Source organism: Lepidochelys kempii, chromosome 3 (assembly GCF_965140265.1).
Source record: "Lepidochelys kempii isolate rLepKem1 chromosome 3, rLepKem1.hap2, whole genome shotgun sequence".
NCBI classification, from domain to species: domain Eukaryota; kingdom Metazoa; phylum Chordata; order Testudines; family Cheloniidae; genus Lepidochelys; species Lepidochelys kempii.
The window spans coordinates 8347058-8368810 of record NC_133258.1 but is presented as its reverse complement, the minus strand read 5'-3'; the positions used below and the strand labels follow the sequence as shown (position 1 = coordinate 8368810).

Below are 21753 nucleotides of genomic sequence, written 5' to 3'. Positions count from 1 at the left end.
AATATATTAAGTTCATTATTCCTTTGAAGAAATAATGCGGACACAACTTGCTACCCTAAATCGAGTTACGCAGACACTTCAACTTAAACACACTGGATTAGCAGAAACAATAAAACAAAATCTCTCTCTTTGTAGTTAATACGCTTAAGTGAGTACAAGCAATGAGGCATAAGAGTCAGAAATGGTTACAAAAAAATAAAGATAAAACTCTTTCTAGTGCATAACTTAAACTATATTAGATTTAAAGCACAGTTTTTCACTACATGCTTCCAACAGCATTACTGACCAAACTCTTCAGGTCAGGAACCCTCCTCCAGAGTCCAACAGCCACTCCTTTTGTCTTCTCAGGTGCAAAGAGTGAGACGGACAGGGAAAGGAAGGAGGGGTGGGTCTTGAGGAGTGTGTCCCTCTTTTTATAGTTACAGTCCCTTTTCGAAAAGCATTTCCAGCTGAAAATCAAGAGACAAATGGGGTCTGCTGGAGGAAGGAGACCTCATTCTGTTTCTTTGCTAAGATGCAGATCTTTTTGTTTTCTATCCCTTTTATCCTTACCCAGAGACTTTCAACATGTCTGCCTACCACTTCTATCTCAACCTTATTGCAAGTGTATACATCTTTGGTATACAAGGCAACACTTCCTCCCTTTTTTCCCTAACTGTCCTTTCTAAACTAGCTGTAATCTTCTATACCAATATGCCAGTCATAAGTCTCTGATGCCCATTATGTTTGTGATTATTCACTAGTATTTCTAGTTCTTCCTGTTTATTCCCATACCTTTTTGCATTAGCATACAGACATCTACGATGGCAATTAGATCATAGAATCATAGGATCATAGAAGATTAGGGGTGGAAGAGACCTCAGGAGGTCATCTAGTCCAACCACCTGCTCACCCAACTAAATCATCCCAACCAGGGCTTTGTCAAGCCAGGCCTTAAAAACCTCTAAGGATGGAGATTCCACCACCTCCCTCAGTGCTTCCTGAGTTTTTCCTAATATCCAACCTAAACCTCCCCCACTGCAACTTGAGACCATTGCTCCTTGTTCTGTCATCTGCCACCACTGAGAAGAGCCTAGCTCCATCCTCTTTGGAACCCCCTTCAGGTAGTTGAAGGCTGCTATCAAATCCCTACTCACTCTTCTGCAGACTAAATAAGCCCAGTTCCCTCAGCCTCTCCTCACAAGTCATGTGCCCCAGACCCCTAATCATTTTTCTTGCCCTCCGCTGGACTCTCTCCAATTGGTCCACATCCTTTCTGTAGCGGAGGGCCCAAAACTGGATGCAGTGCTCCAGATGTGGCCTCACCAGCGCCGAATAGAGGAGAATAATCACTTCCCTGATCTTCTGGCAATGCTCCTACTAATGCAGCCAAATATGCCATTAGCCTTTGTGGCAATAAGGGCACACTGTTGACTTATATCCAGCTTCTTCTCCACTGTAATCCCCACGTCCTTTTCTGCAGAACTGCTGCTTAGCCAGTCGGTCCCAGCCTGTAGCGGTGAATAGGATTCTTCCATCCTAAGTGCAGGACTCTGCACTTGTCCTTGTTGAACCTCATCAGATTTCTTTTGGCCCAACCCTCCAATTTGTCTAGGTCACTCTGGACCCTATCCCTACCCTCCAGTGTATCTACCTCTCCCCCACATCTTAGTGTCATCCACAAACTTGCTGAGGGTGCAATCCATCCCATCAATCAGATCATTAATGAAGATGTTGAACAGAACCGGCCCCAGTGCGAACCCCTGGGACACTCCGCTTCATACTGGCTGCCAACTAGACATCGAGCTGTTCATCACTACCCATTGAGCCTGATGATCTAGCCAGCTTTCTATCCACCTTATAGTCCATTCATCCAAACCATACTTTTTTTAATTGCTGGCAAGAATACTGTGGGAGACCGTATCAAAAGCTTTGCTAAAGTCAAGGTATTATCATGTCCACCGCTTTCCCCATATCCACAGCACCAGTTATCTCATCACAGAAGGCAATCAGGTTGGTCAGGCATGACTTGTCCAATGTGAATCCATGTTGACTGTTCCTGAGCACCTTACTCTCCTCCAAATGCTTCCAAATGGATTCCCTGAGGACCTGCTCCATGATTTTTCCAGGGACTGAGGTGAGATTGACCAGTCTGTATTTCCCCAGATTCTCCTTCTTCCCTTTTTTAAAGATGGGCACTATATTTGCCTTTTTCCAATCATCCAGGACCACCCCGATCACCACTAGTTTTCAAAAATAATGGCCAATGGCTCTGCAATCACATCAGCCAGCACCCTCGGATGCATTGCATCTGGCCCCATGGACTTGTGCATGTCCAGCTTTTCTAAATAGCTTTCCCCTCTATTTTCCCTCTGCCATGTCTGGCATGTTACTCATCTTTCTTCTTGTCTGCCTTGAAAAGTGCTTACGTAATACAAATCCATGAAAATAACGAATCACTTTATTTTGGATGTTTGATTATGGGACTATTGCTCAGACAGGAACATTCTCTTTATTCTTAAGAAATTATTTTACTATCCTGACATGTTTTGTCATTTGAGGTTAAGTTAAGCAGCCTCTCACCTATTATATTCCTGTTGTCAGTTCTTAGTATTCATAATAAACAGCACCCACCTATGGAACCTACTGCCCCTAATAGCTTTCCAAAGCTTGTTTGGGAGCTTGTTTTCTTGAACCATTCATTTTTGTGATTTCTTTTATTACTGGGTATAGGTCCCTTAAGTGGCAGGACAAAGTCAGCAATAGTTACTTGCTACACAAACCTGGAAACCCCGGATACCCTATCACCTCAGGCATCGGCAATCTTACAGCAGGATTATCTGGCTATTTGGACTCTCTCCTCAGACCCTACGCTACCATCACTCCTAAGTATCTTTGAGACACTGCCGACTTCCTGAGGAAACTACAATGCATTGGTGATCTTCCTGAAAACACCATCCTTGCCACCATGGACGTAGAAACTCTTTACAACAATATTTCACATGAGGATGGACTACAAGGTGTCAAGAAAAATATCCCTGATGAGGCCACAGCACACCTGGTGGCTGAGCTTTGCGACTTTGTCCTCACCCACAACCATTTCAGATTTGGGGACAACTTATACCTTCAAGTCAATGGCACTGCTATGGATACCCGCATGGCCCCATAGTATGCCAACGTTTTTATGGCTGACTTAAAACACCACTTCCTCAGCTCTCGTCCCCTAGTGCCCCTCCTCTCCTTGCGCTACACTGATGACACCCTCATCATATGGACCCACGGGAAGGAGGCCCTTGAAGAATTCCACCTGGATTTCAACAATTTCCACCCCTCCATCTACCTCAGCCTGGACCAGTCCACACAAGAGATCCACTTCCTGGACACTACATGCAAATAACTGATGGTCACATAAACACCACCCTATACCGGAAACCTACTCACCGCTATACTTACCTACATGCCTCAAGCTTCCATCCAGGGCACAACACACGATCCATTGTCTACAGCCAAGCCCTAAGATACAACTGAATTTTCTCCAATCCCTCAGACAGAGGCAAACACCAACAAGATCTTTATCAAGCATTCTTAAAACTACAATACCCACATGGGGAAGTGAGGAAACAGACTGACAGAGCAAGATGGATACCCAGAAGTCACCTACTACAGGACAGGCCCAACAAGGAAAATAACAGAACACATACAGCCCGCAGCTAAAACCTCTCCACACATCATCAGCGATCTACAACCTATCCTGGAAAACGATCCCTCACTCTCACAGACCTTGGGAGGCAGGCCAGTCATCGCACCTAGATGTCATCTAGTCATTTTTTGAGAAGGCTGAACTAGTCATGTAATACTGTTGGAAAGGATTAGCACGAGAAGTAGGAAGTTCCAATGAAAGTCCAGTTCAGATAAAAGCTGCTAAGTCTGCTGAATGCAAATCTGAACTGTCACAGCTCAAGGCTTTTAAAGTCAGCATGTCCAGACGTCAGTCAAGTGGAGTTCTCTATCCCTTAACTGCAGACAAATAGCAAGAGAGGGGCTGCTACAGAGGGAAGCAGTTGGTCCTTTCCTATGCCTTCCATCATGGGGATATATTTCAAAAACTTGTGCTCTTCTGATTTGACACCACAATGTGATGTTACAACGTAAACAACTTGACAACATGACGCCACATATGCTACATTTGACTCTCATGATCGTCAGATTTTGCTTGGCTGACTCAAACAGGGCTTGCTTGAACATGCTCAGAGGTTTTCCCTATCTGCTTGCCCAGTCCTTATTAGAACCTTTTCTGAAAATTCATTACACATCAAAATCCTTGCACTAAAGTTTAAACACAGTTGTGCTCTTAGATATCTTTCACTTTCCTACCAGTTCTTGTGGGCAAAACATAGCTACCTGAAAATATTAGTATATCAGTACCTAAAATTCACAGACTTTTGTGGCTGTTATTCAGAGAAACTTTATTATACCGTACACTTTGGGAAACATGTGTGTACCACTTGAGGTAGAATTGGCTAGGCACTGGGGAACCTATTTATAGTTAGCTTGGATTACAGCCAAACTCCACTAATAGTGAAGTGGATTGAAAGTCTCAAATTTCGTAAGTGACGATGAGAAAGGATAGCATAGAAAAAACAAAAAGAATCTAAGATACGGACTTTGCCCAAACTGGGATCATACTATGTCATTTCACGTGTGTGGAAGAAGAAGATGTTCTTCGTTATATGCTGAACAAGAGCTTTGTTTTAAAATTCAAATGACAAATGCTTCAACTTGCACCCCACATCAGACCATGAATTGCTAATCAAACAATTAGGTTTATACACATTGAATATTTTTAATTGGTTCTGCACAGGTTAATATCTCAATCCCTCATTTGCATTTCAAATTATTTTAAATGCTCTTATTACTCAAAACCAAATCTCTAATCTAAAAGCAGCCAGATACAGTATCATGCATGGGATCTAAATTCAGGTCCCAAGCAGAGTCTCCTTCATCCTATAGCAGCAGAGGATGAATTCTTTTCAGAAGCAGCATAGTTAGCCTGTGAGGAAAGGAATTGTCTGCATGGGTATTCAGTGATCCTTCTGGTCACCTGAAGAAGTGGCATCAATGGGCTCCAGAGCAACTAAATCCAACTTCCTTTCCTTACGAAACGATTTAAGGGGAAAATGACAGGGAAAATGGAGGAGAGCCATAAAGTCCTTGGGAGAATGAAGTAAAGAACTATGTCAGGTGAATTTTGAAAATAAGGTCTACAAGAAAAATCAGATGTAAAGTCACTGACTTTTCCCTTAAGACTTCTTAATATGTTTTACATAAGAAACCACATTTGGATGTTGGATTGCTTGCCAATTTCTTCTCTGTCTTGAGCCTTCCCTTTTTGTGGACAGTAATTTAGAAAGTGATAGCCTTTCATCTTCAGCAGTTCCTTAACACCTATGATATCCTGGGAGTTTCCCCTGAGAATTCTAGACTACTTTTGAGGGTCAAACCATGTTAGAAGGGCTCAAGAGCAATCTCCAGCTGGTTTAATTAGCCATTTTGGTCATGCTAGACCTCTCTAATCTCTAGTAAATTTTCAAGACTATTGACTATGGCTTGCTGCATTGGAGACTACTGATGTGTCTGAAAAATCCCTCCATTTACTTCTAGAATATGTAAATGAAGCTTTCAAATTGGATGAGGATGAGAATTGAGCAGCAACATTGAGAAATTTGAAATGCAACTTCTCCCAAGCTTCTCTCCTATATCCCATTTCGCTCAATGTATATAAAACCACTTATCAAGATCATTTCTGAATACAGTAAAGTATCATTAGCATGTTGATGAAACACAACTATACACCTCTTCCTCTCTGGATCTCAATAACTCAGTCTCCACTCTGGAGGCCTGTTCGGATGACATTGATGACTGCATGAGCCAAACATGCACAATTTTCAATTCTGGAAAGATAGAAATCTTGCTAATGGATAAAAGTCATTGTTTCAAAGGGGATTTCTTTCCCTTCGAGTGCCCACTTATTCAGGAGCCAACAGAGAAGCCAGCTTAGTTATAGGCAGCTAGCCATTTGACAGGAAAGAGCTTGTGGCACCCATAGTGCCACCAACTGCCTCACGCAGATATCTGAGATCCTGCCCCCTCCAAAACTGAGAGACACAAAGCCATTGGTTTCATGGGGCCAAAAACTAGCCTTCAGTTAACTACAGGAGGTAGGTATTATGAATAATATATGACTAATAAGAAGAAAGTACTATACTGTACTTTCAATCCTAGTGACTGTTTTACATCTTCCTGTTTGGTTTTTTAGACATATTTCTCAATGCTAAATCAGAGTTATTATTGCTACTTATTTGCATTTAAAAATTAAAATTGGAGGATAGCCTTGACATTTATAAAGTCATAAAGGCTAAAGGTACCCATCAAAGAAAGCACTGAGGGCCCAAACACCAGTTCTGGCAACCAGTAAAAAAAAAATGTAAAAAAACTGCTGACTCACTTTACTGAATGTGTGTAACCATATTATACCCACCCTATGTTCCTTACATTTGCTGACTATAAAGTGACAGACTGTGTAGAAAGCCAATTGTTAACACTATTTAGATTTTAAATGTTATTCTTTTGTTTTTGATTGAATTGCATTGCATATTAACTGCTTGTTCATCACTCTGACCACTATTACAGGGAGCATGTATACAATTAAAAGTATTTATTTATCAGCAGCTTAACTTACTTTAAAAATTGTTTGAGTGGAGTGTGTTTCAGAACAGGCTCCAGTTCCATTCACAGCCCCACACATCAGGACAGCACTGATAACTGTAATAGAAGTGAGTTTCTACAGCTGTGTACTAGATAGGAGGGGGCACCCACAAGAGAATATAAATGAAAGAAGCAAACCCAATAACCCCTGCAGACGACCTATATATTATAATGTTATCTCTGGTGCAGTTATTTTGCTCCTGATAACCTTAAAAAAGCTCTTAGTGTAGTTTGTTAAGCCATATCAGAAAATCATCCACTGATTACAGAACATGAAACACACTTTTTATTTATTTATTTTTAAATGGAAGTCCAACCTTTGGGAAACTGCAGATAACTGCAGATCCTTTCAAGATATTTTCCTCTGTGACACACAGCCATTTCATTCACAGATTAATGTTGTTTACTACATGTTTGTAAAATGCAATTCCTAATGCAAATATTAAACACATGTAGGACTCAGTCTTGCCCTGTAATTACTTGGTGTACATGAGCTGGGAAATCAGCCACTTGGGCACACACATTCTCTAGCTGATCTTCGAAGATACCCGGGGCATATTTGTATATCTATTTGTTGGGGCACAAATGTGCTTGTATTACAGAATATAAAATTTTCTTTTTCAATATTCAGTGAAAGATTATAAAGGTACATTATTTCATACTACCTTGCCTGCACTGCTCAACTGGAAAATAAGACCTCAAATTTAAAACTATGGGCCAATGCTTATGCAAGGGGTGAATTGCAACTAATAAATCTGAAACTGTATAATTGGAATAAACCTTATTATACAGTCCCCTGTTTTATACCTCATTTTAAACAAGGAATTATTCGTGCTTAGGATTTCATTCAAAGTGGAAATTTAAACGCCAGTTCCTATATACTAATAAAGGTTTGAAAAAAAATAAAAAAGGGGTTAAGAGGTGCAAACTTATCATAGCACTGTAATTCTATACATAAATAAAATAACAGATCAAGACAATAACACTTTCTTATATGCTGCAGAAAAACTTTAATATTAGCAGTTTACCATTGTTCAATATATATCTTGTGACGGGGGCTTGGAGGTTCGGGTAGCCTAGTGGTTAGTGCACCTGACTGCCAATTCCTTATCGCTTTGTCAGAGAGGAAGTGGTAGTAGTGCCTAGTTCCTGACTCCAGGATGGGAGTGTTTGGGCCTCCCCACTGTGTCTGGGCCTTTGCCTTTAAGTAGCACATGGTAAGGCGACCCAGGCCCTCTCTCTCCACCGGGTCCCAGGGCCCTGTGTGAAATAACACTGGCAGGGTCCTCCCTGCAGAGAGTCTAAGTCCACTGCCCTGGGCTACTTCCTACCTAAGTGCCCCTTCAAGACCTGCTAGTTCTTGAAGTGGGTGGTGGTTAGAGAAGACACTCTCTGGGGGCCCTAGCCACTCTGTGATCCCCTCTCAGGCTGCACCTTTTGCCTGGCTTCCTGCCAAAGGATTCTTTTTTCCAGTAGCCTGTCCACCACTCCTTGCCTGGGCTTCTGAGCTCCATTTAACACACTCCTCCAACTGAAAAGTGCTCAACAGGCCTACCTGGGCCCAGTATTGCCTTTTAACCCTTTTGGGCCAAGTGTGGGGTTTATGTACCCCATCACATACCTCATCAAGCCAAACAGGTTTTTCCAAGATACTACACAGTCCTAGACAAAACTACATGAAACCGGCATTAAGGCTGAGTACATATCTGTAACTTAATGTTAAAATTATGACAAGAAGTGTTGTAATTAATCCCAAAACCAGTATTACAAACCCAGGAAATTCAGAGTTCAGGTTAAATGGCACAGGAATCCGAACAGGGTAAGATATGGAAATGCACAGTTAACCCACTCAAAGGACCTTAACTCTGCTCTGCCGTAACACCATGCAGTGACCATACAACCAGTATTAGTGCATATATGTTTGTAGTCCCAGAGTGATTAAACTGATTTTTAAAGACACATCACTTTTATTTTATTTTATTTTTGCTCCTGTTGTCACTACAGTGCAGAGCTAATGTTTGGATCCCTTAACTGTGCATTGCCATAACTTAGCCTGTTTGAATTTCTTGAAGTTTAACCTAACTCTGAATCTCCTGGGTTTGTAATGTTTGTTATAGGGTAATTACAACATAACTGCAATGTTTTTACCCTTAAGCTGCTTCTATGTACATAACCTTAACTCCAGTTTAATACAGCTTTTACCTGTGAATTTTTTATTACACTTTTCATACATGAACATTAAACCCAAAGATAATAAAGTGGTTGAATTCCTGCTTTAAGCACAAAAAACTCAGCTCAATCTTAACCTGGGAACTGTAACCAGAATTTCCATCATATTTCTGAAAATGGTTTTGCACAATTTACTATGCAGAAACCCCGATATTGCTTCTTAGAAAGAGAAAGCACGAGATATTAATGGGATAAGTTAGGAAACAAAATACATAGAAAGATTTCTGGGGAAGAAGTGAGGGGGAAAAGGAGAGAGAAAAAATATAGGAGAGGCAGTACCAAACACAATGTACGGAGAAAGAAAGAAAGAGAAGATATGTGGGACAGAGAAAGAAAAGAGGTAACACACCTCTGAAGACAACTTAGGAAAAGTTACATTATGTGTATTACAGGAAAGAAAGAAAAGGTCAGTACAAAGCAGTAAGGAAAAGAGGATATGACAAAAGTAAGAGAGTTGTAGGTTGGTCAAATAGTATTTGAGGAATGTATGATTTGATGAATTTCCCCAGTATTCATTTAATAATCTATTCAACACATTTATGGTAGTATTCAATTAGCTGGTCAGATAATATTGCTGAATATGTTATTCAGCTAACACCAGAGAAAAATCAATGAAAAAATATACTCAATTTATATTTTTCCTGCTATTTAACCTTTCTTAGCAGTAAGTTAATTTTTTTAATACATTAAAAACACTGATGCTCTTCAGAACAAAAACTGTGTCTCCCTCTGTACTTGGATAGCGCCAAGTACATTCTGAGCAATTCCATAAATAAAATAACAACAGTTGACTGGCAACACAACAGTTAAACACAAATAGTACACAACTGCTTCATTTATTTTGGCTCCGATTCAGCATTGATTTTTTTAAAGGAACTACTCATGGGCTAAAAGTTAGGCACATGCTTAAATACCTTGCTGGATCAGGGCCTTAAATTGCAGGGAACTTAGTCTTGTTAGGGGAAGGGGGTGGAGAAACAGCTAATTTTGACCTTGACAGGTTGGTCCTTGGGCTAGAAGATGTCACACAAACTTTTCAAGCCCTGACACTGAATGCAAAGCATAGTACTAAATTGTGAGATAATGATCTGCCCTAAATAAGAGGCAGTGTGCTGTTGCTCTGTCCCAGGAGTAGCCAAAGAAGAGTGAGGGCTGGTCTATACTGAAAACGTACACTGGCATAGCTACATCTCTCAAGGGTGTGAAAAATCTACCCCCCTAATAGCTGTATATATGCCAACATAACCCCCCGTGCAGATATTGCTGGATCGATGGGAGAATTCTTCCATCAACCTAGCTATGAACTCCTGGGGAGGTGGATTAACTACAGTGACAGGAGAACGCCTCCTGTCACTGTAGTGAGTGTTTACACTGAGGTGCTACAGCAGCACAGCTGAAGATGTGCCGCTGTAGTGGCTTAAGTGTAGACATGGCCTGAATTCAGTCACAATTGTGACTAGACTGAGTCACAATCTCCCTCTCAGTACCCTGTTGTTTTGAGAAAGGAACAAACTGTTTTAGGTCTATACCTACCACCACGTATGTTGCCCAGTACCTTTTGGAGGGGTGAGACCAAAGCTATGCCCACTCCCCATCCCAACCTACCTAGAAGAAATGTACTACAACGTGGAGCCTACTTTTTCTCCTATACTGTTATCTGTGATATGGATCGCCAACACAGAGGCATAAGGACCCCTGTGCTGCCATGTTAACCAGGACACAATTTAACCTATAATGTAGTTTTCCTTTACTGTATCAGCACTTACTAGTACTTGTGTATTTGTAATAGCCCATCATCTTAACTTGTATGTTATATGTTAGGCCTGATCCTCAACTACATTACAACAGTTGTATGCACATATGATTCTAGTGAAGTCAGTGGAGTAGCTCTGGTGCTATAAACCGATGCAGTGGAGAATCAGACCCTATTATATTTAAGGCATTCCAATGAAGGAGTTGCCAAATAATGGGTGATTTATATACTATGGTCCAGATTCTCACCTAATCTACCCTTGTACAATGTCACTAACGTCAATTAAGTTACATTGGTATAACTGAAAGTATAATTGAACTCCATATGTCCTGCACTAGTTAGGCACAACAGGGCTTACGTGACAGCAAGTGGAGGCACTCAGCTTCTCCACTATAGTTTTTTGCTTTCTGAGAGTTTGTTACACTCACAGACTTACCTAAATAAATGTAGGGTCAAATTCATCACTATAACTTCTTTGAAGGCAAAATGGAGTTAAAACCATCAGCAAAATGGACCACATTCATCCCAGGTCTATTATACAGTAATATGAAATATTATCCTTTGAAATAAAAAAATCCTGTGTAAATGTAATTCCTGGGTTTACTTCTCATCCTGACAGGTTATGTTTATCAATGCAAGTGTTTGGCCCTTACGTGTTAGATACATGTCTTTCCAAAACCACTGTCACAAGCAGCTATTTAATCTTGCTTATCAAGCCACTACCTTTCACTAGAAATAATTATCCCCCTTTATTCCACAATTTGGAATAAATCTTCAGAGCAACATATATAAATAATCCTCTGAATAAAGGTCCTTTTGAAATCTTTTTTATTTTATAAAGTTAGGGTTTCTGCTTTCTGAGTCTCCTTCAAGCCTTATTTGCATTCAAGAGGCTGCCAGTTGGGTAAAGTTTCTACTCCTTAAGTAATGCTGTTTCCCAGCAACCTGCATTCTGTTGCCAGGGAGAAACCCTGTGGAGAGCTACCTCAGTTATCAGGCCCGCCACAGTCCTGAGGGGGTATGGCTTTGTGCAGGGTTGCTTCATGCCAGTGCACACATTTGAGTGTGAGAAGAATGCTAAGTAGTCTACATGAAACTCCAGAGACTGGAATGAGGGGATTGGTGGGCTTTTTGTTTGGTTGGGTTTTTTACATTTATTTTGGTTTGGTTTGGTCTTGCCAAGGACTTATTAATGAATGACTTAGCTCTTTGTGGTATGCTGTATTTAGAGGTGACAAGGAAGTGAAAGTTTTTCAGCAATGCAGAGTTACCTTGAGAGCTGCATTTGACAGCTGGTTATGCAGTTCTGCAAACAGATACTTTGTAAGTTATTGATCTATCAATGACTGTTTGTTCCTGGTTTTGATTTATTTTTTTGTCTCTTTTGCAGACGTCAAATGCAAAATTCACACAAAATTAGATTTTCATATCTTCTGCAACGTCTCCTAAAACGGAAAGGTAAGAGTTAGCTAAAGAGTCATTCCTTTTTGCCAAAGTCAGTCCAATTTTTAATAATTCTTCAGTTACATGTTTAGCCTGATAAGAATTATTTAATGTTTAGGTACACTTGCCAAAAGCAAAAAACCACAAACATAAAAATGTAAAAGGGAGAGGATGCATGACATACATATTTCTATTGCCACCACTATTTTCAAAAGAAAATATTTCATGCATAATCTTAAGAGACATTGCAACCATTCAAAAATTTCAGAAGTCACGTCTTTCAAATACTAAACAATTGCTAAAAACAAGGTGCCATAGCAAAATGTAATGTCACTTTACATCCTTTCTCATCTGGATCTCAGCATGCTTGATTAAACTATAATGAAAATGTAATAAACGTATAGAAATCAATGGATCAAAAATGCAATAAATGAGGGTCATTCTTTAAAATGAAGAGATAAGCAATTCCCTCTTCTGATGAACTGGAAAGGAAAATTGAAACTTGAGAAATACAATACACAGAGTCTATTAACTTGATATTCGTCATACCTCTGAATTGTCCCTCCTGTGGGGATATCCCTTCTTTTTTACCTATATTTAGTACAACCCCTTATAAAAATGGGGTGTCAGTTAACAATTTATTTACATGAAAATATTGAATCAAGCAACTGAAGCTATAGAAAATGTTAAAGAAATTAATTTTACTAAATCTTAAACTTCCTTCATTATTGTTTCTCTTCCATGCCTGATTCTGAAGCATAATTTCACACTGGAACCTACATTTGGGTCATGACAGGTTGCAAAGTTACAGTATGGTAATACTGAATCAGGGTGTTCATTTTTTCCATAGTCAACAGGATTTTTTTAATCATCTTAGGAAAAAAATAGCAAACATTTTTCTTTTTCCTTTTATTGCTCACATTACGAAAGACCATCAGATATATTCACAGACTTCATTCAACAGTTCCATTATAAAATCTTACTTTTTATATAATTTAGCAAATTCTCAGAATTGTTATGTTGACACATTTTACTGATGTTATGAAAAACCATTAGATTTATTCATATTTAATTCAGCAGTTCCATTACAACATCTCACTTTTTTATATTACAAATTGTCAGAATTGCTATGTTGACACATTCCCCAAACTAACAAAATGATATAAATCTTTACGCACTAGATAAGAATTAGGGGCCAGATCTACTCTACACTATGGCCTCTTTGAAGGCCCAAAACAGTAAAGCTGCCTTAAATGGGCAGCTGGAGATTCCCCTGACATGTTGGAAATTCCAAATGTCATAAAGCCAGCATATCCATCTCAACACCATACTCTCACTCTTTATAGGAAAGTATTGGAGATTTAAGGGACATGGTCAGAGTTCACTGAGCTCCAGCGTTTCCTGCCAGGGTAATGGCCCCTATGCCATTACAAGCCAGTGTAAATTAAAGCAGCCCTGAGGACTCAGGTATACTCATCTTTACATTCCTCTCTTCTCAGACGCAGTGAGCAGAGTTCTGGCCTTTATACTTCAAAACAGATAGGCAATCTTTTGGGGCAAACTGATTGCCTATTAATGCAGAAGGAAAAGACATGAAATGACCTCAGTCTAAGGAAATGAGTTGTTAAAGAAAATGATATTAAGAAAATTATGTCCTCTTAGGAATATCATTCCTCTGATATCTGATTCATTTCTAGTGATATATGTTGCTAAAACTCATTTGAACCTTCATAGCTTCTAAACATGGCATAAGGTAAATCAATGGCTCAAAAGTAGAATTAACCTTTTCAAATGTAGTGGAATTTGTTTCGTTTTTTACCCACTTGTTATAACAGATTTCCCTCTCCCATTTACTTTTCTTTTGCAGTCTCAAAATATATACTATATTAGCTTGCTGATTGGTTGAGTTTGAACTAATCTTTTTGTTGGCAACTGTAAAGGCGTTAAGTAGGGGATTTGGATATCCTGTCAGACACCCACATTTGATAACTGGGCTTTCTGCATTTTCAGCTGCAGGCTTACTTGTAGCATCTCTCTCTTGCTTTCTGATTATACTATCTACAAAGTACAAAAAGTCTCTTTCACATGAAGGGGTTGAAGAGATAATGCAAAAATTGCCAATCTTTAAATAATAGCATTAAACCAAATAAAATACTACTGACCACTTTTTACAGCTGCCAGCAAAAAAAGAAGTTATTCAAACTCAAGCAATCAACAAGCTAATGTGGTACATATTTTGAGATGGTAAAAGAAAGATTAACGGGAGAGGAAAATCTGTTATAACAAATAGGTAAAAGAGCAAAACAAATGCCACTACATTTTAACAGATTAGTTCTATTTTTGTGCCATTAATTTACCTTACAGCGTGTTCACAAGCTATGAAGGTTCAAATGACTTTCATCAACATGTATCATAGAAATTAGCCAGCTATTGGAGGAATGATATTCCTAAGAGAACATATCATTTTCTTTAAAAATTCTATATGAAATGAACCAAATCTAAGGAAATTAGTATCTTTTCCTTTCTGCATTAAAATGGAATAAATTTGTCCCAAAAGTTTAGCTACCTGTACTAATGACATCAATGGAATTTACATTGAAACACATGTGCAAAGTTCTAGCAGAAGAGGCAAAAGAGAGTAACCATGTCCAGCTTCAGTCCCAAGCCAAATTCCCACTACTTCTCCAGGGCTAGATGCTAAGGGACCTGCAAGCCAGGAATTCAATCCACAAATCTGTGGGATCTTTGTTTATAATCTGATATTGCTTAGAGCGTTCTTGGAAAGCCTCCAAATCTTGGGGCCTCCTTAGAAATTTCCCTGTGGCCCTGACCAAACTTATACCCACACGATCGGAAGCCTTTCTCAAAAAAAAAAAAAAAATCAACAAAACAATTTAATGTCATTGTCTCTTGAGTTTAGCAAATCAGATTGAGAAATTAATTCTAAGCATAATTAGAATTCAGTGAGAATTCATTTGATGCACTAAATTCATGTAACACTTCTGAAACAGCAATAAAGGGACAGTCAACTTTAAATCTAGTTAATTTAAAAAGAGTGAAAAGTAAATTCAGGTACTATGCCTATCCATGAGTCTCCCTCCCAATTTCTGTGGTCTGGAAATAACATTTTCCTTTTTTTTTAAATGCTTTTCTCTCCACTGTTGCTTCATGAAAGACTCATAGAAACAATAGAAAACTAAATAATTAATGACAATACAGAGCAGCAAAACTGCCCATACTAAGTGATGTCAAATCCACAAAGTAAACAAAAGTGGGGAGGGAGGGATGAAAAACATTGTCTCTAATTTATACCAGTGGTTCTCAGCCTTTCCAGACTATTGTACCACTTTCAGAAGTCTTATTTCTCTTGCGTACCCCAAGCTTCATCTCACTTAAAAACTACTTGCTTACAAAATCACACATAAAAATATAGAAGTGTCCCAGCACACTCCTACTGAAAAATTGCTGACTTTCTCATTTTTACCATATAATTATAAAATAAATTGACTGGAATATAAATATTGTTCTTACATTTCAGTGTATAGTATATAGAGAGCAGTATAAACAAGTCACTGTCTGCATGAAATTTTCATTTGTACTGACTTTGCTAGTGACTTTACGTAGCCTATTGTAAAACTAGGCAAATATCTAGATGAGTTCATGTTCCCCCCGGAAGACCTCTGCGTACCTCCAAGGGTACGTGGACCCCTGGTTGAGAACTACTGATTTTTACTAATCTTATATGTTACTTGTAACAATAGGTAAATATTTCTGGACAAATTTGTAATTTTTAAGTTGGTTGTGTCCCTTTAAACATTTTATTTCAAATATTTGAAAACAGGGTCAAAATGTGTTGCTGATCAGAACCGTAACTGTAAAATTATATCTTGTTACTACATACTTCTGCTCACAATGGGGTCTATTATCCTTTCAGTGAACACAGTTCATCCCCGGCGTAGTTCCATAAGGCTAGAGTCTCTGTTAAAATATGCCATCATAAATCAAGAGTATGTTCACTGGCTTCAGTGGAATTACCCCAGATTTACATCACTGTCACTAAGAGAATCTGGAACTATGGAGTTACACTAGGGATGAATTTGGCCTACTGTGTGCATATCTGGGTATTTTTATTGTTGTTATTAACTTGTATTATAGTATTGGCTAGAGACTGCCTAGAAATCGGAGAATGGATCACCATTCTTCTCTAAGATTAAAACTGGGAAATCCAGCTGCTGAAATTTAAATGTTGACAGTGAGGAAAAAGTTTTCAAATATTTTTAAATTACAACTGAATAGTTTAATAGCAAATAGAATCAGAACTGCACCACCATCCATCCTTTTTGTTAGGAAAATACTAAGGTGGTTGCCTTTACCAAAAGATGGATTTGCTGCACATGAAAGATACTAGCCTGAAAACAACAGAGACTAGAATCCTGTATATCCCTGGAACAGATTCAGACAAGCATCACTGCAAGATTCCCCAGACCATCAAGCTAATATATCTTAATCCTAAACTTTTAATCCAGTAAAATGTAGAGAATGTCCTTGCTTCAGAGATTGTTCAATTTAGTCTCCATGTCCATTTAATTCTTGGCCTCTCTAGTGAGATAGCCAAATATGTCTTGGTTGAGAGGAGATATGATTGCTCTCTATAAATATATCAGAGGGATAAATACCGGAGAGGGAGATGAATTATTTAAGATCAGTACCAATGTGGACACAAGAACAAATGGATATAAACTGGTCATTGGGAAGTTTAGACTTGAAATTAGACAAAGGTTTCTAACCATCCGAGGAGCGAAGTTTTGGAATAGCCTTCCAAGGGAAGCAGTGGGGGCAAAAGACCTATCTGGCTTTAAGATTAGACTCGATACGTTTATGGAGGAGATGGTATGATGGGATAACATGATTTTGGCAATTAATTGATCTTTAAATATTCATGGTAAATAGGCCTAATAGCCTGTGATGGGATGTTAGATGAGATGGGATCTGAGTTACTACAGAAAATTCTTTCCTAGGTATCTGGCTGGTGAATCTTGCCCATATGCTCAGGGTTTAGCTGATTGCCATATTTGGGGTCGGGAAGGAATTGGAAGAGGCCCTGGAGGTTTTTCACCTTCCTCTGTGGCATGGGGCACGGGTCACTTGCTGGAGGATTCTCTGCTCCTTGAAGTCTTTAAACCACGATTTGAGGACTTCAGTAGCTCAGACATAGGGTGAGAGGTTTTTCGCAGGAGTGGGTAGGTGAGATTCTGTGCCTGCATTGTGCAGGAGGTCAGACTAGATGATCATCATGGTCCCTTCTGATCTTAATATCTATGAAATCTATGTCCATAAACTAGTTAGATGGCTCAACAAAAGTAAAACCACAGAAATCAGTAGGATTTTTCAGCATGAACAAATCAGAATAAGTTACCGTAGGCAAAACAAAAAATATGCATAACAGAAGTTTTCCTAAATTGGGGCTCATCATGTTTGGCACCGCAATGGGAAGTTCCCTCTTTTCTTTCTCTCCAGCAGCTCCTCTCAGGACTCTTCCATTGAGCACATGCGCAAAGGAAGAAGTAAATGAAGTTGATATTAATGTCTTGATATACTACTGGCAATGAAGAAGTAGTGCCCCTGCATCCTATATCATATAAAGCCAAGTGAAATGGCTGTTTCTGTGATGCGAATCTCTCTACTAGGAACAGGACTGAGACCACAAACAAATGACTAACTAAAAATTATTTCCAGCATTACCTACCTGAACTGATCAGACTAACGGAGCAAGAGTCCTACATCCTACCATTTCAAAAAATCAAACACTAAACGTATTTATAATTGGGGTGTATGTAAGTGTGTGTATATAGTGTCAATTAAAGTATAAACCTCTAATCTACTTATATCAACATTTGATACAATATAGCAACTGAAGATGATTTAATAACTAAACTTTGGTTAGTGAGGATAGCAGAAAGCGATATTTAATTTTACTACAGGGCATGACATTACACTCTAACACATTGTAAAAATCATGTGTAAAGCACTAATTTTCAAGTATGAATTTCAGTTTCTCTACTGTAGTGAAGGAAAACAGCAAAACGTCTGCAAGTACCAAGACTGAGAAAAATTGCTTTAGGCCAAATAAATGCAAGTAGATTACCAGAAAACAGTACTTCATAGAAATTAACAAAGATTCCCATGAAAGAAGAAGGAGAAACTTCAGAAATATATAAGATATCAATTACAGTATGATGATTTCATAAGCCTGTCACAGTCTATGCAGTTTTTAAAAGAGAAAGAAATCTGAAGCAGAACTCCTTTCCTTTTGATTTCTGCATACATTATGACAAAACAGAACCAAGCTGAACATAATTAAAACATCATAGTTATCTCCAGGTCCTCGTAACTTCTGCAAACCAAACCATTTGTACATTCCTCTTGTAATATATTTTGTCACAAGAACCTTATAATAAAAATACATCCTTATATACCTGTCTGTCAGTAACTTTAGAGAAATTAATATAATATACTGTACTGAGTAAGTCTTGATCCTGCATGTTGCTAAGCTTCAACACCTTACAATATCAGGGCCTAAATTAGTAATATCCTTAAGATAAAAAGAAAAAATGTCACAGACAGGGTCAGTTCTCATCCAGTCCTCATAATGAAGGGCCACGGAGTTAAAGAAAATATGGGGTGGATTCTCACCTATTAATGAGGAAGGAGACCACTGGTGGATGAATGGGGAGAGAGAAAGAGACACTGACTGTCAAAATGTACAGAATTTACTCATCAAAAAACCAACACAACTTAGCTTACAGTAGAACCTGGTAAAATGCAACTTTCAATGAAAAATCAGCTAGTTAATAGATTGCCTTAAAATATGGAAAACAAGGCATTTTAAACTGCCAGTCATATTTTACACTCAGCTACTTCCATGCATAGAAATCTGGCCCAAGTAAACTTTATTCTAAATTTTAAAATTTAATTTGCACCTAATTTCTAATCGCATTTACCTTGTTGTAACTTTTACAGTTCCTTGTAGGTCAATGCTGTTATTAAGCACACAGGTACCCAGAATAGATTGATTTAAATCACCAAATGGAAAGCCTTGATTTAAACCATTGATTTTAATCACCAAATGGAAAGCCTTGATTTAAACCATTGATTTTAATCACCAAATGGAAAGCCTTGATTTAAACCATTGATTTTAATCACCAAATGGAAAGCCTTGATTTAAACCATTGATTTTAATCAACTTTTCCATTGGTACTTCAGTTATTTTCAAAAGAAAGGTGCATTTTCCTTGGTTGATATAACCATTAAAGCATGTTGATTTACAACCAAATAGAGCCTTTACACTAAATATGGTAAATATTTTTGATACCTAGGATACGCTATAACTATATACATTTATTTAAGCAATTACATAGCGTATTTTCAGCTTCATGTTAAGTGTGCATTTTTGTAGATAAGAAAATGAATGATATATTCCTTATTTATTAACTTTTTGTACATATTTGTGTCAAGCTGCATTAACTGTACAGTAACTGGAATTTAATTAACACACAAAATACCACATAACATTTATTTTTATTAAAAAATCCTTTCATGTTTTGAATACATAAATTTCTCTTATCAAAACATGTTTCACATGCACAACTAAATGATTTATTAAACCAAGGGATTAACCGCAGACAGTGAATTAAGCTGATTATTTCAGGACAGTCTTTCGAATATGCCTAAGTGAAAGCGACTGCCGCTTATGTTCCTCTTTGCCTAAGTCTCTTGAAAATGAGAAGGAGTCTCCTAAATTACTCAGGCTGTCCTTCAAACTTTTAAAACTAGTCGAGCTCATCCCCGGCCTCATTTTCATTCATAAACTGGAAGAGAAGGGCAAGTTTTCCTGCATTTTCAACGTCCTATCGATTTCTCAGCTTTGAATGAATTACTCCAAAGGAAGAAAAGCCCGCAGAGGAGGCTACTGCTCTCCAAGGCTGGTTTAGCACGCCAACAAACTCTGGTTCCCGCTGCTTAGCTAGTGACTTCCGCCAGTTCGGTGGTGTGACTCTCTTTAAACTCTCACCAGCGAGCACATCTTGCTTGAACGGTTCGCCACGTGCCCCGTCCCAGGGAGACCCCCTCGAGCCGCCCCTATCCCGAGCGAGGAGGCCTCGGGCGCCTGCCCCCGCGCCCCCTTTCCGCCCCACTTCTCTGAGGCGAGCCAGGGACGGGGCGCCCAACTGCGCGTGCGCGAAGGAGCGCTGCCGCCCCCCCCTCTCACCGCACTTCAAAAGGAGGGAGGGGAAGCGCTTCAGGCGCATGCGCTCCAGCGAAAGATGGCAAGGAGGAGAGCGCCCGCAGTAAGGCAGGATCAGTGCGCGTGGGCGCTTGTATAACTCAGGGAAGAGGGAGCACGGTGCGCCTGCGCTGACGCCGAGGACGGGTGGGTCAGTGCGCGCTGCGCATGCGCGAGGGTCCACGTTCCTCCTCGAGTCGCCTCTCCCCCGCCCCCCACAGAGATCGTCATCTCGGCGGGCCTGGGTGGGCTCAGTCCGGCGCCTCACCCACCAGCGCGGGGATGAGCCCGGGGACGGGAGCCGCCCTACCTGAGACCCGGATGCTCTGGCTCCGGCCGGGCAGGGCCTCCGCTCTGCTGGGCAGCCGGGAGGCCGAGTCTCCCATCGCGGAAGGCGAGCCGAGGAGAGTACGGAGGAGGCGGCGTGGCGCCACGGTCATCGCCCCCGCGAGCGTCGGGAGCCCGCGAACAGCCGGCCGGCGCGCGCGAGCCGTTGGTGGGTGGCGGGCGGGGGGGGCGCGAGAGACCCGCCTCCTGCCGGCGGCTGCGTGGCTTGCACGAGAGGCGCCGCGGTGCCCAGCTTACATAGAAGCGTTGGGTGAGCGCTGAGAGTGTGCGGCTCCCGGGCTCTGCCCGCGGCGGGGGTGTCAGCATGTTCACACCCCCCCCCCAGCTCTGCCCGCGGCTGGGGTGTGAGCACCCCCCCAAACACACACACACACACACACCCCTTCCCAGCTCTGCCCGCGGCTGGGGTGTGAGCACCCCCCCCAAACACACACACACACACACCCCTTCCCAGCTCTGCCCGCAGCTGGAGTGTCAGCACCCCCCCCAAACACACACACACACACACCCCTTCCCAGCTCTGCCCGCAGCTGGAGTGTCAGCACACACACACATCTCCCCAGGGCTCGGGTGTGAACCCACACATCCACCCCTCCCCCTGGCTCTGCCTGAGGCTGGGGTGTGAGCACCCCCCCCAAACACACACACACACACACCCCTTCCCAGCTCTGCCCGCAGCTGGAGTGTCAGCACCCCCCCCAAACACACACACACACACACCCCTTCCCAGCTCTGCCCGCAGCTGGAGTGTCAGCACACACACACATCTCCCCAGGGCTCGGGTGTGAACCCACACATCCACCCCTCCCCCTGGCTCTGCCTGAGGCTGGGGTGTGAGCACCCCCCCCAAACACACACACACACACACACCCCTTCCCAGCTCTGCCCGCAGCTGGAGTGTCAGCACACACACACATCTCCCCAGGGCTCGGGTGTGAACCCACACATCCAC

General features: G+C 40.7%; 1 protein-coding gene across 1 annotated transcript in view; it reads right to left on the bottom strand.

The window, feature by feature from the left end:
- MSRA (methionine sulfoxide reductase A) overlaps window positions 1-20980 on the bottom strand; it is a 449168-nt gene extending 428188 nt beyond the window's left edge. The window contains exon 1 of the mRNA XM_073335656.1: window positions 20764-20980. Coding sequence (XP_073191757.1) covers window positions 20764-20893 — 130 coding nt within the window. The 5' untranslated portion in view covers window positions 20894-20980. The remainder of the gene's footprint in view (window positions 1-20763) is intronic.
- Window positions 20981-21753: the final 773 nt, after the last annotated feature.